At 29.6% G+C, this 12664-nt stretch overlaps 1 protein-coding gene across 1 annotated transcript in view; it reads left to right on the plus strand.

The window, feature by feature from the left end:
* The window catches only part of LOC125834644 (nudix hydrolase 8-like), a 117596-nt gene extending 105314 nt beyond the window's left edge, over positions 1 to 12282 (plus strand). The window contains exons 2-10 of the mRNA XM_049513776.1: positions 8447 to 8607; positions 9913 to 10172; positions 10469 to 10534; positions 10803 to 10940; positions 11046 to 11123; positions 11235 to 11285; positions 11387 to 11421; positions 11747 to 11855; positions 11982 to 12282. Of these exons, the coding sequence (XP_049369733.1) occupies positions 8463 to 8607; positions 9913 to 10172; positions 10469 to 10534; positions 10803 to 10940; positions 11046 to 11123; positions 11235 to 11285; positions 11387 to 11421; positions 11747 to 11855; positions 11982 to 12188 (1089 nt within the window). The 5' untranslated portion in view covers positions 8447 to 8462 and the 3' untranslated portion in view covers positions 12189 to 12282. The remainder of the gene's footprint in view (positions 1 to 8446; positions 8608 to 9912; positions 10173 to 10468; positions 10535 to 10802; positions 10941 to 11045; positions 11124 to 11234; positions 11286 to 11386; positions 11422 to 11746; positions 11856 to 11981) is intronic.
* Positions 12283 to 12664: the final 382 nt, after the last annotated feature.

Genomic DNA, 12664 nt, shown 5'->3' on the forward strand with positions numbered 1-12664 from the left:
GTCAATATCCAACCTACAATAGCAATGTCTAATTAATATTAATTTATAAGGTTGATACAAGATCGATATATACACTACCTAAATTCCACATGAAATGTTGTTTAATTGTACATAAAATTTTAAAACATCAATTTACTCGAATATTATATATTAGAAGTAGTTCAACAAAGTATTTAAAGAATAGTGAATAAGTACTAAGTTAGATAAAATTAGGGTGTCCTAGGTCAAAATCCCCCCAAAATATCATCATTTTGTAAGCTACATATATATTAAAACATTTTGCGTGTAATATGTTACGTAGGATGTGTGTTTACTTGTTCAATTCAATACAAGTTTTAGTGTCTTTTTATACACATTCTATGGAAAACATAGATGTCAATTGAAGCCCAAATTAAAGGATATATTTATGTATTATGTCTAAATATAAAACTATGTGATTTCTTTTAGATATTGTTCATTGGTTAATTTAATTATTATTCTTCTTCTTTTATTTTTTAAATACTTTTTTATGAAATCTTTTCATGATCAACGAATATATTTGGCAATTCAAATTTGGTACATGTTGTGCATTTTGACTTTGACTCTTGAAATGTGGATTTTATCTAGTAATATAACTAGTAAAATAAAAATATGAATAGCAGTCACTACATGCCCAAAAAAAAAAGGTTATACGTGCATTTTTATTTTATTAAAAATTCGATTAAAATTTTCAAATTAAGAAGTAAATTTTGGAAATTTTTGAAGAGGAGAGTCAAATTCAAAATTTAAACTTTGTTTATTGATACAATGATCTCAACTTCATAATTTAATATACCATAGACAACCGTTTAATCAAATAGTAATTGAATGTGCAATCAAAATTTATAAATATTTAACGAATTTTTATATATCTATTAATGAAAAGCTATCAAGTTCATGTAAATACTTAAATTACATTCAGTTGTGGGTGCATTTTACCGCAAGTGATATCACATGACACTACTTCGTTGATACTTTTACTATATAACTTATTGTTACTGCAATGGACCCCACAAAGGGAGAGAGAGTTGAACATCTCAGTCATTGGTGGAGATCTCACCCACATTTGATTTCTAATTATTGTTTGCTTTGAATGATCGTGTTGGTGAATTGTGACCTCGTACGATCATGTCGGGTGAGCAATAACCGCTTCATCACAATATTTACTTATTGGCTAACATGTCACATTTTGACCAATTATCCTATAAAGAAACTCCCGAGTTAAGTTTAGAAAATTTAAAATTAAATTAGAAAATATATAAGAACAACATTTAGAAATAATTTTTTTTTACATAATCGAATACGAAGCTGCAGCTAAACTTCTTATTTTTGTTTTGTATTAGAGAGATTTGATATTATATAGAAAAAATGTCGTTGAATTGAATTTCCAAGTGGATAATATATTTATTAATTGTAGAATCTTACCCTTAATAGCAAAAAATTAATATAATACAAGTGGTCAAGTTGGATAAATAAAATAATGCGGCAGCATGTTATTTGATTATTTCAAGAATTATGCTAATCCTAGTACATTAATTTTAAATAAACTTTAGAAACCTCTGAATTAAAATAATACTTATTTTTAGATTAAATTTCAAGATACTATGAAATTCGTTGTATAAAAAAGTTATACATTATATATTAGCTAATTTTACTCCACGTTGTGGATAAAAGTATAAATTCCATTTTTCATGAAAAATTATTTATAGATATTATTTGAATAACCTGATAATTTAAGTCCTCAAGGAAAAATTATGAAAAACCTAAATATATTACCAACATCCAAGTTATTCAAATAATTGATATAACAAAGCAAAATATGTAAATTAAGTCTAGAATTTCAGAAACACACCTTAAGCAGAACACAAATGCCTGTTATGGTCAATTATGTAAAATATTGCAATTTAATAATTATTACTAGATTATTTGTTAATTTGTTAAGAAAAACTAATCGTTACAATATTGATAACCCGTAACAAAAGTCTAAATCATTACCAAATCGTTAAATTAATAGCATATTACTAATAAATTATATTAATAGATTTTTTTAATTCAAATTATTAATTTTGATTCGATTTTAAACTGCCTTAATTCGAAGAACCTTTTAGTTTAGTGTATTTAATGAAATTGGTTTTCTTTTTGTTGAAGGTTTTTTAAATTAATATTGTCAGTCAAGTGTTTTGTTAGACTGTCTAGGTTCTCCCCATCAAATTGGATTCTTTTTTTTTTCTTGATTTTTAAATTATAACCTACAATTATTTCTAGAAAAAACTAGAATCTATTCAAGAATGGTGGGTAGACCCATCAATGCAATTATTATTCCTTTATCAATTCTTGCATTAATGGACTACTATTTTTATTTATTATCTCTTCAATATTAGAGTTCTTCTAGAAACAAACCTCAATACTCCTATAAGGTAAGTTTAACATAAGGATCAGTTTTAGACTTTTGATTTTCAAGTAATTTGGCGTAAAGGATATGTTGACCGTGAATCCGATTAAAAACATAATAATATATTCAGTATAATTTTATAAGTGAAATTTAAGAAAAAGGAAAAGCACGTTATCAAAACTAATAAAATGTTCTCCAACAATCAATTACGTTTATTTCTTTTTTCTTAAATTTCGTATTCAATCAATTACTCTCTTTGTCCAACAATAGTTGTCCACTATTGATTTGACATACCCTTTAACAAACAATAAACAATAAGGGTAATATTACTATATTATCCTTTGACTTTATTAAATTTAATGCTTTGAAAAATGTGTAAGATGATAAATAATATTTAATAGTAAGGATAAATAGACACAAAAGGTAAATTATCTCTTGATTTTTTAAACTGAATAAGTAGTATTTGACAACTATTGTTAAATAGAGGGAGTAAGACATAAAGATTAGTAACTTATCCATACCATTAAATATATATATCGAATTGATAAATACTCCCTCTATTTCATATTAATTAATTTTTTTGGACTTTTTTTCATTATCAAGAAATCCTGACCATTGATTTTCCATAATTCCATCTATATATATTGTTTTCCACTTAGCAGTCCACACTCTACTCACCTTTAACTCTTCATTCAAAAAATCACAAAATTTTGGCTCAGTTTCAATGGAGAATATTCGAAACCATCTCCTCGATGATTTCTCAATGAATTTTGGCGCTGAGCTGACGACTAATTGTTGCAGTAGCAGCTACCTGACGGAGGCTTCCATTACTCAATCAGAATCAATTTGCTCAGCTTCTCCTTATTGTAACTAACTATTTTCCTTCTGATTTGTTGAATTTGCTTCAATTTGGACCTATTTCATCTGATTCGAGCTTAGAATCAGCAAGCAATTTCTCCAGGCTTGAATCACAACCGTCCATTTCAAAGTGCTGAATCTGTAGTTTTGTTGGAAGAGGAGAGCCAGTTGTCACTGTTCAGATTCGGCACCGGAATAGGGGAGAACAATCTACGGAGAACTCTAGAACACCTAAGATATTTTGAAGAAGACTTTAGAATTCCCTATAATATCTAGACAATTCTAGAATGGAATCAAAGTGTAAATATTGCAAGGACTAGCCAAATAATTTTTATTTGCACTTTAGTTTCTAGGTTGTAGTATAAGACATCACTCAAGTTGTAAGCAATCTTCCACAAAGTCCGGAACCTAAATAAGCCATAAAAAGATAAAAGTGATCAAAATAAGTCACTATTCTAATAAGTAACTAAAATAGACTTAGTGTAAGAAAAATTTCTATTTTATCCAATATTTCAAACGTTTTTCGTTAGTCTTTTAACGTGTATATTTTAATATAAAATAATTTTTTTTTACATATTTTTTTTATATATATAATTCGTTTCAAAAGAGTGACATATTTTCAAATTCAAAACGTTGCTTTGAACAAGCTTTTTAATCTTGAATGTCTCAATTCTTCAATATTTACAAAGAGATCAAGACATCAAATATTGTCTTCCTCAAAGTAGTAGTAATCATCTCAAAATCTCAGAAATGCTTGGATATGCACAAATATTGTCTTTCTCAACGTTGTTGCCCAACATTTGTTACAGACCCATTTAATTTCAAGAATACTTGAGAAAAAATTGGGAAGTGGTGTTTGGTTATATAAGTTGGCAAATATATTTGTCAAGTATGCCAAGTTCCCAAATACTAAAAAAAATTAGTATTTGTTTTGATATTTCGGAATTTTAAAAAATTCAAAAATTACCCCAAACTTTCATATTTTATAAAAAAATACCCATTATTTATTAATTTCAACTAATATTTGTTACTATCGCATCCGAAAAAGTTTTGAGTTTCTAATTTAAGAAAAAAGAACAACTTATGTTTAATGAGTTATAATTATAACTGAATCAGTGACAAATTTGAGTATGCGATCAATGTATTGTATTACCTATACTGTTATTTTGTTATTGTTATCAATTATATTATAAAGTTATTTTTTAACGGAACATATTCATTATAAAATGATAATATAAATTTATGGCTATTTTAAATAATTTTTAGAACATATGGATATAAATCATATTTTTTGAAATAGTCAAATATTTTTAAAAAAAATTGAGGCCAAACACATGGTAATTTTCAATGTCAATCAACTTCTTTCCAAACCTATGAAATGCAGCAAGGGGTTCTTGGTCCTTTGCCCATTCAAGGGAGTCCCTTTGTCCGAGGTAAATCTCATCGGAACTATGCCTTGACAAAATATCAGGTAGACGTGTAAAGATATGACACTCGGTCTAACTCAACCCTAAAAGTGTTAGCTAATGAGGGAAGGATTGCCCAAGTCCATATAAGGAGACCACCAGTCCATTCTCCAGCCAATGTGAGACTTTTACCCACTCTAATAAGAAAACACATTGCTACGACCTACTAACCTTCTACTCTATATTTGTACCTCCCACAACCTCTTATTTAAGGTCATGTCTTAAGTAAATTGAAAACTGTGACATGTTCTATCTAATTATCTATTCCCCCAATATCTTTTTGATCTATCTCTACCTTTCCTGAAATCATACATAGCTAATCTCTCACCTTCACACTAGGACATCCATATGAACAACAGAGCCTGACCTCAGAAGTTTCAGTTTTGACAATTCAAATGTGGAATTAGGACCTAGCAGTTCAAAAATGTTAAATCGCAAGTTTGAAAATAATGAGTAAGATGAACACACTGAAATTTGCATAATCAAATTAAGTTTTAAATGTTTTTTCATCAAATTAAGCTTTAAATTATTTTTGAATATTGGTTAAAATTTAAATAGTACTCAAAGAAGGGCTGGACAATTTTCCCACTATAGTGGGAATATAATCACACGTGCACTACACAATAAATAAATAAATTGTCCTAATTAACTATACAACTTGACGTGTTCCCACGTGGACTTCACTATGACCTAAATAATGTCAATTTTTTTTTTCATCTAATAATAATAATAATTCCAAACAGTTATTTTTAGGAGTAGCAAATTGACGGATCGAGCGTGGAATATGAGTGAGTGGAAATGGATTAAGAAAAAATAGATAAAATATTTGATTATACGAGTCGAATATGAGGATTAGGACTGTTCAAAATTGAACTGAAACTGAATCTCAAATCGAAAAAAAGTTATTGGTTTACCCGTAATGGGTTATTGGTTTAGCGATTTTGATTTTTTTTGTTATTGGGTTATCGGTTCTTAACGGTTTTAAGTTTTTTCTTAACGGGTTAACCGATACCCATAATAAATTAAACAATTATATTTATATCATTTTATATACAAAGTCCTTGACTTAGAGACTGATTTCCTACTTTCATTTCTGGTTGTCCAAACTCTTGGTTATTCTATAACATAAAAGTGTTTGCCTTTCAGAAAGATGTAACTTGTGAACTCATGTGCATGGTTCATTTGGTTTGTCACCTTGTTTTTAAGTGTTTTTTAATGTTTTTTTGTCAAATCTTAACGGTTAAATCGATAACCGAATAACGATCAAAACTGATAAATTAATAACCGATAAGCCAATATCTTAATGGTTCTATAACAGTTTAGCTAGCATATCTACAAATCGATAACCAATAAATTAAACCGATAAATTTTAAAATCAAATCGAATCGAATCGATCGATACGCGTCGACCGTTCGAAATGAATTACGCAAAAATGGAGAAGATATTTGACTGTGCATATATATGACATGTTCCCACGTGGACTTCACTATAACCTTAATAATGTTGATTGTATTTTTCTATGCATCTAATTTATAGTACTCAAGTTCCATCATAAAAGCAAAAAAAAAAAACACAAAATCAAAAAATATCTCAAAAAGATCTTTTGAATAATTGAAGAGAGACTAATAAGACAGCTTTATCCCTCTTAGCCAATTGATATTTTCTTCTTTTCATTATTTTTTTACACTTATTGACTCTTCCTTATTTTTCTTTTACAAAAATTGTAATTTTTTTAATTACTAATCTAATATTAATTGAGTAATCTGAATTGAATGTTCTTTGGAATATTGTTCTTCTTTATATATATAAAAAAGAAGAATTCATATCTGAATTCACATTAACAATTACATACATTACGTGTTGGTGCTCACATTTCACCACAAAAGTTTTGATAAAGCGTTAAATATTCATCCATTCTTGATTCATAATCAAAAGTCTCATATTATTAAATCCTGAAAGAGCATAATTACTTTTGGTAGACAACATTTTACGTAGAATGCGAATTGATTGGCCACAAAACTAATACGAAACAACGATTGAGAAACTCGTAAGAGAAAATTGTATTGTTATATAACGTAAATCTAACGACTAACATCACTTTAGAAATTCATAAACTTCAAATTTTGAATTCGCCTCTTACGATGAGGGGATGAAAAGATAAATACCCTGTTCTTAACTAGAAATCTTATGTCCGAGCATGTGATAATAGATTCATCTTTAATAAGAAAGCGTTTTACCTCTAAAGTAAAGTTTTCATACACATAATCTGAATTGATTCAATCCTAAAACGGATATCAAGTATCATATATCGAGTAAGAGAATGTTGAGTATATTAAATCATATTATTCTTGTTGAGTGAAGTTCCACCTAAAATTGATTGTATATTCCATTTTGTTAAATGGATAAGATAGTAGTGTTCTAACAACTAAATAATTCATGATTAAGATAACCAAAAAATCAGGAAGCATGACCTATCTGTTTATTTTATTTTATTGAAATAATAATGAATGATGACATTGCTCATTGTACCTATTTTTTCAAAATTTTGTTTCCAGACTCATAGGGCCTCCCGCCAGACAGACAATTTGGATTTATTTTATATTTAGGACAATTTTTTTTAAGTTTATTTAGTTAACATATTTTGAAAAATACCTTCTTCTTTATTGGAAAAAATAAGTTTTTTTTTTATAATAAAAATAGTAAAAGTAAGTTCTATAAGTGACGTAGTCTATGATGATAATTGTTTTCCCTCACTCCCATCCCCTGTACCATCACATTATGTTGAATGATGCCTTAATATAATTATTTGGTATGCCATAAATCATTTTAGGGTAAATTTTTCAAGTAAAAAAAAACAAAAAACGCAAGTTTTATAAGTGACAATTTAAAATATAAAAAAATAAACACATGAAGAAATTAAAAAGTATATATACAACTTCTACTGTATGAAAAAACTATTTTATAGATTAATAAATTTATAAAATACTCTAGATTAATAAAGTGAGATAAGCTATTTTATTCCTTTTAATGAAAAACCAGACAAATTAAAAAAATAAAAAATTTAAAAATTAAACAAGCAGGACGTACAATTTTCCACATTTAAAATATGTATTGTATACTTTCCCTCCCCCGTCTCTCTTCACACTCATTTGTTTTCCCATTTCCACACTCATTATACATCTTCGTATTTCAATTTTTTTTTTGAGTCGAAAGTCCGTCGAAAAACGTTTTTCTAGATTGTAAAAGTATGAGTAACTCCTGCGTACATTTTATCTTTTTTCATATTTCACTTTGTGAGATTGCATTGAGTATATTGTTATTGTCGTTATAAAATATCTTCGTTTTAGCTAATTTTCACAAACACACACCTTTCTTTTTCTTTATTTTGTCATTTTCAATATTTCATACAAATTTCATTTTCAACCACATGCCATCAAGCTAGAAACTTTGCTAATATTTTCCATGGAAAAATTATCTCCTTGTTAATCAAAGATATTTTGTATTTTTTTTTCTGAATGCCAAAAACTATAGTACTATTTAATATCTTCAATGGATTTGTTCTATTTTTTTTAGTTTACTCAGAAAGGGTGAAAATACCAAAGAAATTTTCTTGTTTTTAGCATTGTGAAGGAATCTTATATTATTTTTCTTGGAAAAAAATTGTTTTTTTTTTCTTATCTTGGTTTATTTATAGAGAAGTCAAGAATTTGATTTTTCATTGGACTGTGATGGAGCTGAAATTTATTGATTTTAAGTCAATGTCCATGTGTAAATCAGTTGGTATGGAGGGGTTGATGAAGTTTTCTAGCTCATTTCTTGATTCAAAGCTCATGTTTGGTGTTAATGTGGCTCCAAGTTTCTGTTCTCACAGAGGTAATTTTCTTATACTGCATTCGTTTTAATTTGTTTGTCTCGTTTTGACTTGATACAAAGTTTAAGAAAGTAAATACGTAAGATTTTTGAATCGTGTGGTCTTAAACTAAAGATATCTAGAATGTATTTCTGTTCTTGTGGAGGTATTTTTTTGACACTCCTTCGTTTTAATTTGTTTGTATGTTTTTAACTTGATATGGAGTTTAAGAAAGTAAATAGGTAATATTTTTGAGTTTTGTGGTCTTAGTCTAAAGATATGTAGAATGTATTTCTATTCTTGTGGAGGTATTTTTCTAATACTCCTTCCGTTTTAATTTGTTTTTCTGGTTTTGACTTACCACAAAATTTGAAAAAGTAAATAAAACTTAATTATTGTGGTCCTAAACTAATTAAGATATATAGAATGTATTCTTGTTTTTGCCGAGGTAATTTTTTTATACTCTTTCTATTTTAATTTGTTTGTTTGATTTTAACTTGACATAGAGTTTTAGAAAGTAAATATATGTAATTGAATTTTTTGGTCGTAGACTAGAAATATGTAGAATGTATTTTTGTTCTTGCAGAGGTATTTTTCTAATACTCCTTCGTTTTAATTTGTTTGTGTTGTTTTGACTTGACACATAATTTAAGAAAGTAAATATGTAAGACTTTTTAATCGTGTTTGCCAAAAAAGTAAAAGATACCTTTTTTGAACGGACTGAAAAGAAAACTAAAACAAACAAATTGAAACAGACGGAGTATTTACTTAGTGGTGTGGACCATTTTTTTTTGGATTCAATCAGAAGGTTATTTTGCCTGTCCATTGATTTTGTAAGGGAATAAGAAGATATTACTCTGTTTCATTTTATGTGAAGCTATTTGACGGGATACTAAGTCTAAAAAAGAAAAGACTGACTTTTGGAAACGGTCTTAAACATGTCATGCCGTTTCTGTGGCTATAAAATCAGGTCATTAAGAGTAAAATAGAAATTTAAAGCTAAATTGGTTATGCTTCTTCTCGAAATAAATTAAAAAGGAAAGTGCATACTCAGATGATCATAAAATGGAACGGAGAGAGTAGTATCTTATGATCTCTGAGCAAGGAAGCATGAACTCGAGTAGAACAATCGATAATAAGGCAATACAAAATGCATCATTAGCTTATAAAGAATGATGTCCTGTTTCTAATGCAGTCATTAAGAAGAATACTATCTATCAATCTATGCGTTATTAGATAACGCCACTAATGCTACTAAATGAGAAATGTTGCTGTTTGTATCTCAAAATGAAGTTTGAATGTTTGTAAATTTTGTGTTTTAACTTCAGGGCTGTTAACAAAGGCTTCTTATTCTAGCACTTCTTATGATGCTACAAGATCAGTTAGCAAGAAGAATTTCTTAGAGGACACTTACTCTTATAAGATAAACGGTACAAACCATACAAGTTTGTATTTTAGAGATAAATGGGTACTTGATGCCTCTGACGATGAATATGGAGGAGTACTCGTTAACGCAGAAAGACTACCATCTGATCCCGACAAATTTACCTTTGTGCTTCGCGCATCTCTCTCTCATTGGAAAGTGAAGGTACTTCATTTCCAGAAACTACTATACTATACTAGTCTCAAATTTCAAGACTCGATTTCTTGTCTGGTGTTGATTAATACATGAGTGAAAGCCACCGCGTTTCATATTTTTTCTTATTATTTTATAGACAACTCTTATGCCAGTAGGAAATTCAGAGGACTTGTACTTTTCATAGCCTGGTGAATTCATATAGATGGAACCTCAATTTGTTTAGGAATGAGGCGTAGTAATTTTTGGTGTATTGAAAGTAAACTTATATAACACCTTTTGCTCATTGATGGCTCCCGATGATGCAGGAGAAGAAGGGAGTTTGGCTTAAGCTACCATTGGAAAAATGTGATCTAGTTCCTGTTGCAGTTAAGGTATTTCCTTTTTGTTGATGAATTGTAGTAAAGGTATTTCGTACTATCACTTTACCCAAATCGATACAGGAAATTACTCTCCCGTACTTACTGTTGTTTTTACAATCGTTTAGCTTTTCGTTGTTATCTCTGGCTAGTAGTGATTGTTTCATTACTCAAAGAATACGTTGATATAAATACATGAAGAGAATAAGCTAACTATACTATCTTATACACAATAATATACAACTGTAGTGATTCTGTAACAATTGAACTCTAAATTTTGTAGGAAGGATTTCAATACCATCATGCAGAAAGAGGATATGTTATGATGACTTATTGGATTCCGGAGGAACCCTGTATGCTTCCTTCGAATGCATCGCATCAAGTTGGAGTTGGGGGTTTTGTGATCAACGATAAAAATGAGGTGTGTGTTTTTCTGTTTGCAATGCCTTCCTAATTAGTAGTAATATTTATGAGCTTCTAAATTCTCTGTGTAGTCTCTTAATAGGCTGATAAATTTTTGCTTTAGGTGCTTGTTGTGCAAGAGAAACATTTTACGCCGGCTCTTTCAGGCCTATGGAAAATACCAACTGGTTTTATTCATGAGGTATGTTCCTCTATTGCAATTTGACCTTACCATTTTGGTTCTTTTGACTTGGTTAAAGATTGAAGCATGGAACTGTATACTTACTCGGTTTAGTTTTTGCGTCAAACTCAGTCCGAGGAGATCTTTACAGGAATTGTGAGAGAAGTGCAGGAGGAAACTGGCGTAAGCAATTTTCACTTAATGTATCTCCTTCCTAAACTAGCAACCCATAACGACCAATCGTTATCTAAACAATGTTTTTTTCTTTTCTTTACTTTTTCCAGATTGATACTGAATTTGTGGAGGTTATGGCTTTCAGGTAACACAATTCTTCCTCTTCAAAGAACTTATGAGTTTATCATATATATTACACCTTTTTATCGATAGGAAGAGATGTATTAGAAATCTTATAAGAACACGAAATGCTGATACCATAAGTATCCGAGCAACTTGGCTCAGGCACAGAGAATGTGGAGTTGCTATTAGCTAGATTTGACTGTCCCCTTTAGGATATTTCAAGCTTTCTTCAGCTTCTTGCTCTCACTCATGCTACGTTCATTAGTTTTGGACTCTAATTGTTGATTTTACAGTTTACAAACAAGAGACCATTGTTTAAATTAACATTTATTGATGTCCTTCTTCAGGCATGTTCACGATGTGGCCTTTCAAAAGTCAGATTTGTTCTTCGTCTGCCTGTTAAGACCCCTGTCAAAACAGATCATGGTTGATGATCTAGAAATTCAGGATGCTAAGGTAAGCATATCGTATTGTGTAAAACTCACCTGATGAGCTAGCATTTGAGGTTGAGTTAAAACTTAAAGTCTGCAGCTTTATGCGACTTAGCATTTACTTGAGCTGTCTTTTCTTTTTTCAATGCAGTGGATGCCTCTAATTGAGTTTGTGGAGCAGCCTCTAATCCAAGAAGACGACATGTTCAAGAAAATAATTGACATTTTCATCGCTAGACTAGGGAAGCGCTACTGCGGATTGTCTGTCCATCAACTGGTTTCCAAATTTGATGACAAACTTTCTACATTGTACTTTAACACAGTTGATGATCCAGATTTGAACTGTCAAGCCAGTTAGCATCACAAACAGTATTGACTTGTGTATATTTGTAATCTATAGGTTATGTACTCTGTAAATATACTTATAAATTATTCAAAAGAACTTGTTATAGGGAGGTAACATGTGACTTTCATTCACATTATTATTAATTTTTTCAGTATAATTTTTATTTGATAAGGTTAAATGTTTTGGTCTGGTGTAAACACTGGATGTGGATAAGTTCTTTCATTCAAAAATACTTTTGGAACTGAAATCGGAAATGACTTCCGTCAAACCAAATAAACCAAAATTTGGAGCATTCCGAACACCTGCAATCCAACTACAACTAGACAGCAGGCCGATGAAACTATAATACACCTGCAATCCAACTACAACTAGACAGCAGGCCGATGAAACTATAATACTCCTAAGGTAGTGAAATTTCTTGTTGGATAGGTTTTCAGTTGTTTACCATGGACCATATTACAACATGAGAAACCTCTGTCACAAATGTG

Source organism: Solanum verrucosum, unplaced genomic scaffold (assembly GCF_900185275.1).
Source record: "Solanum verrucosum unplaced genomic scaffold, falcon-dt-bn FXZP01000149.1, whole genome shotgun sequence".
NCBI lineage: Eukaryota > Viridiplantae > Streptophyta > Magnoliopsida > Solanales > Solanaceae > Solanum > Solanum verrucosum.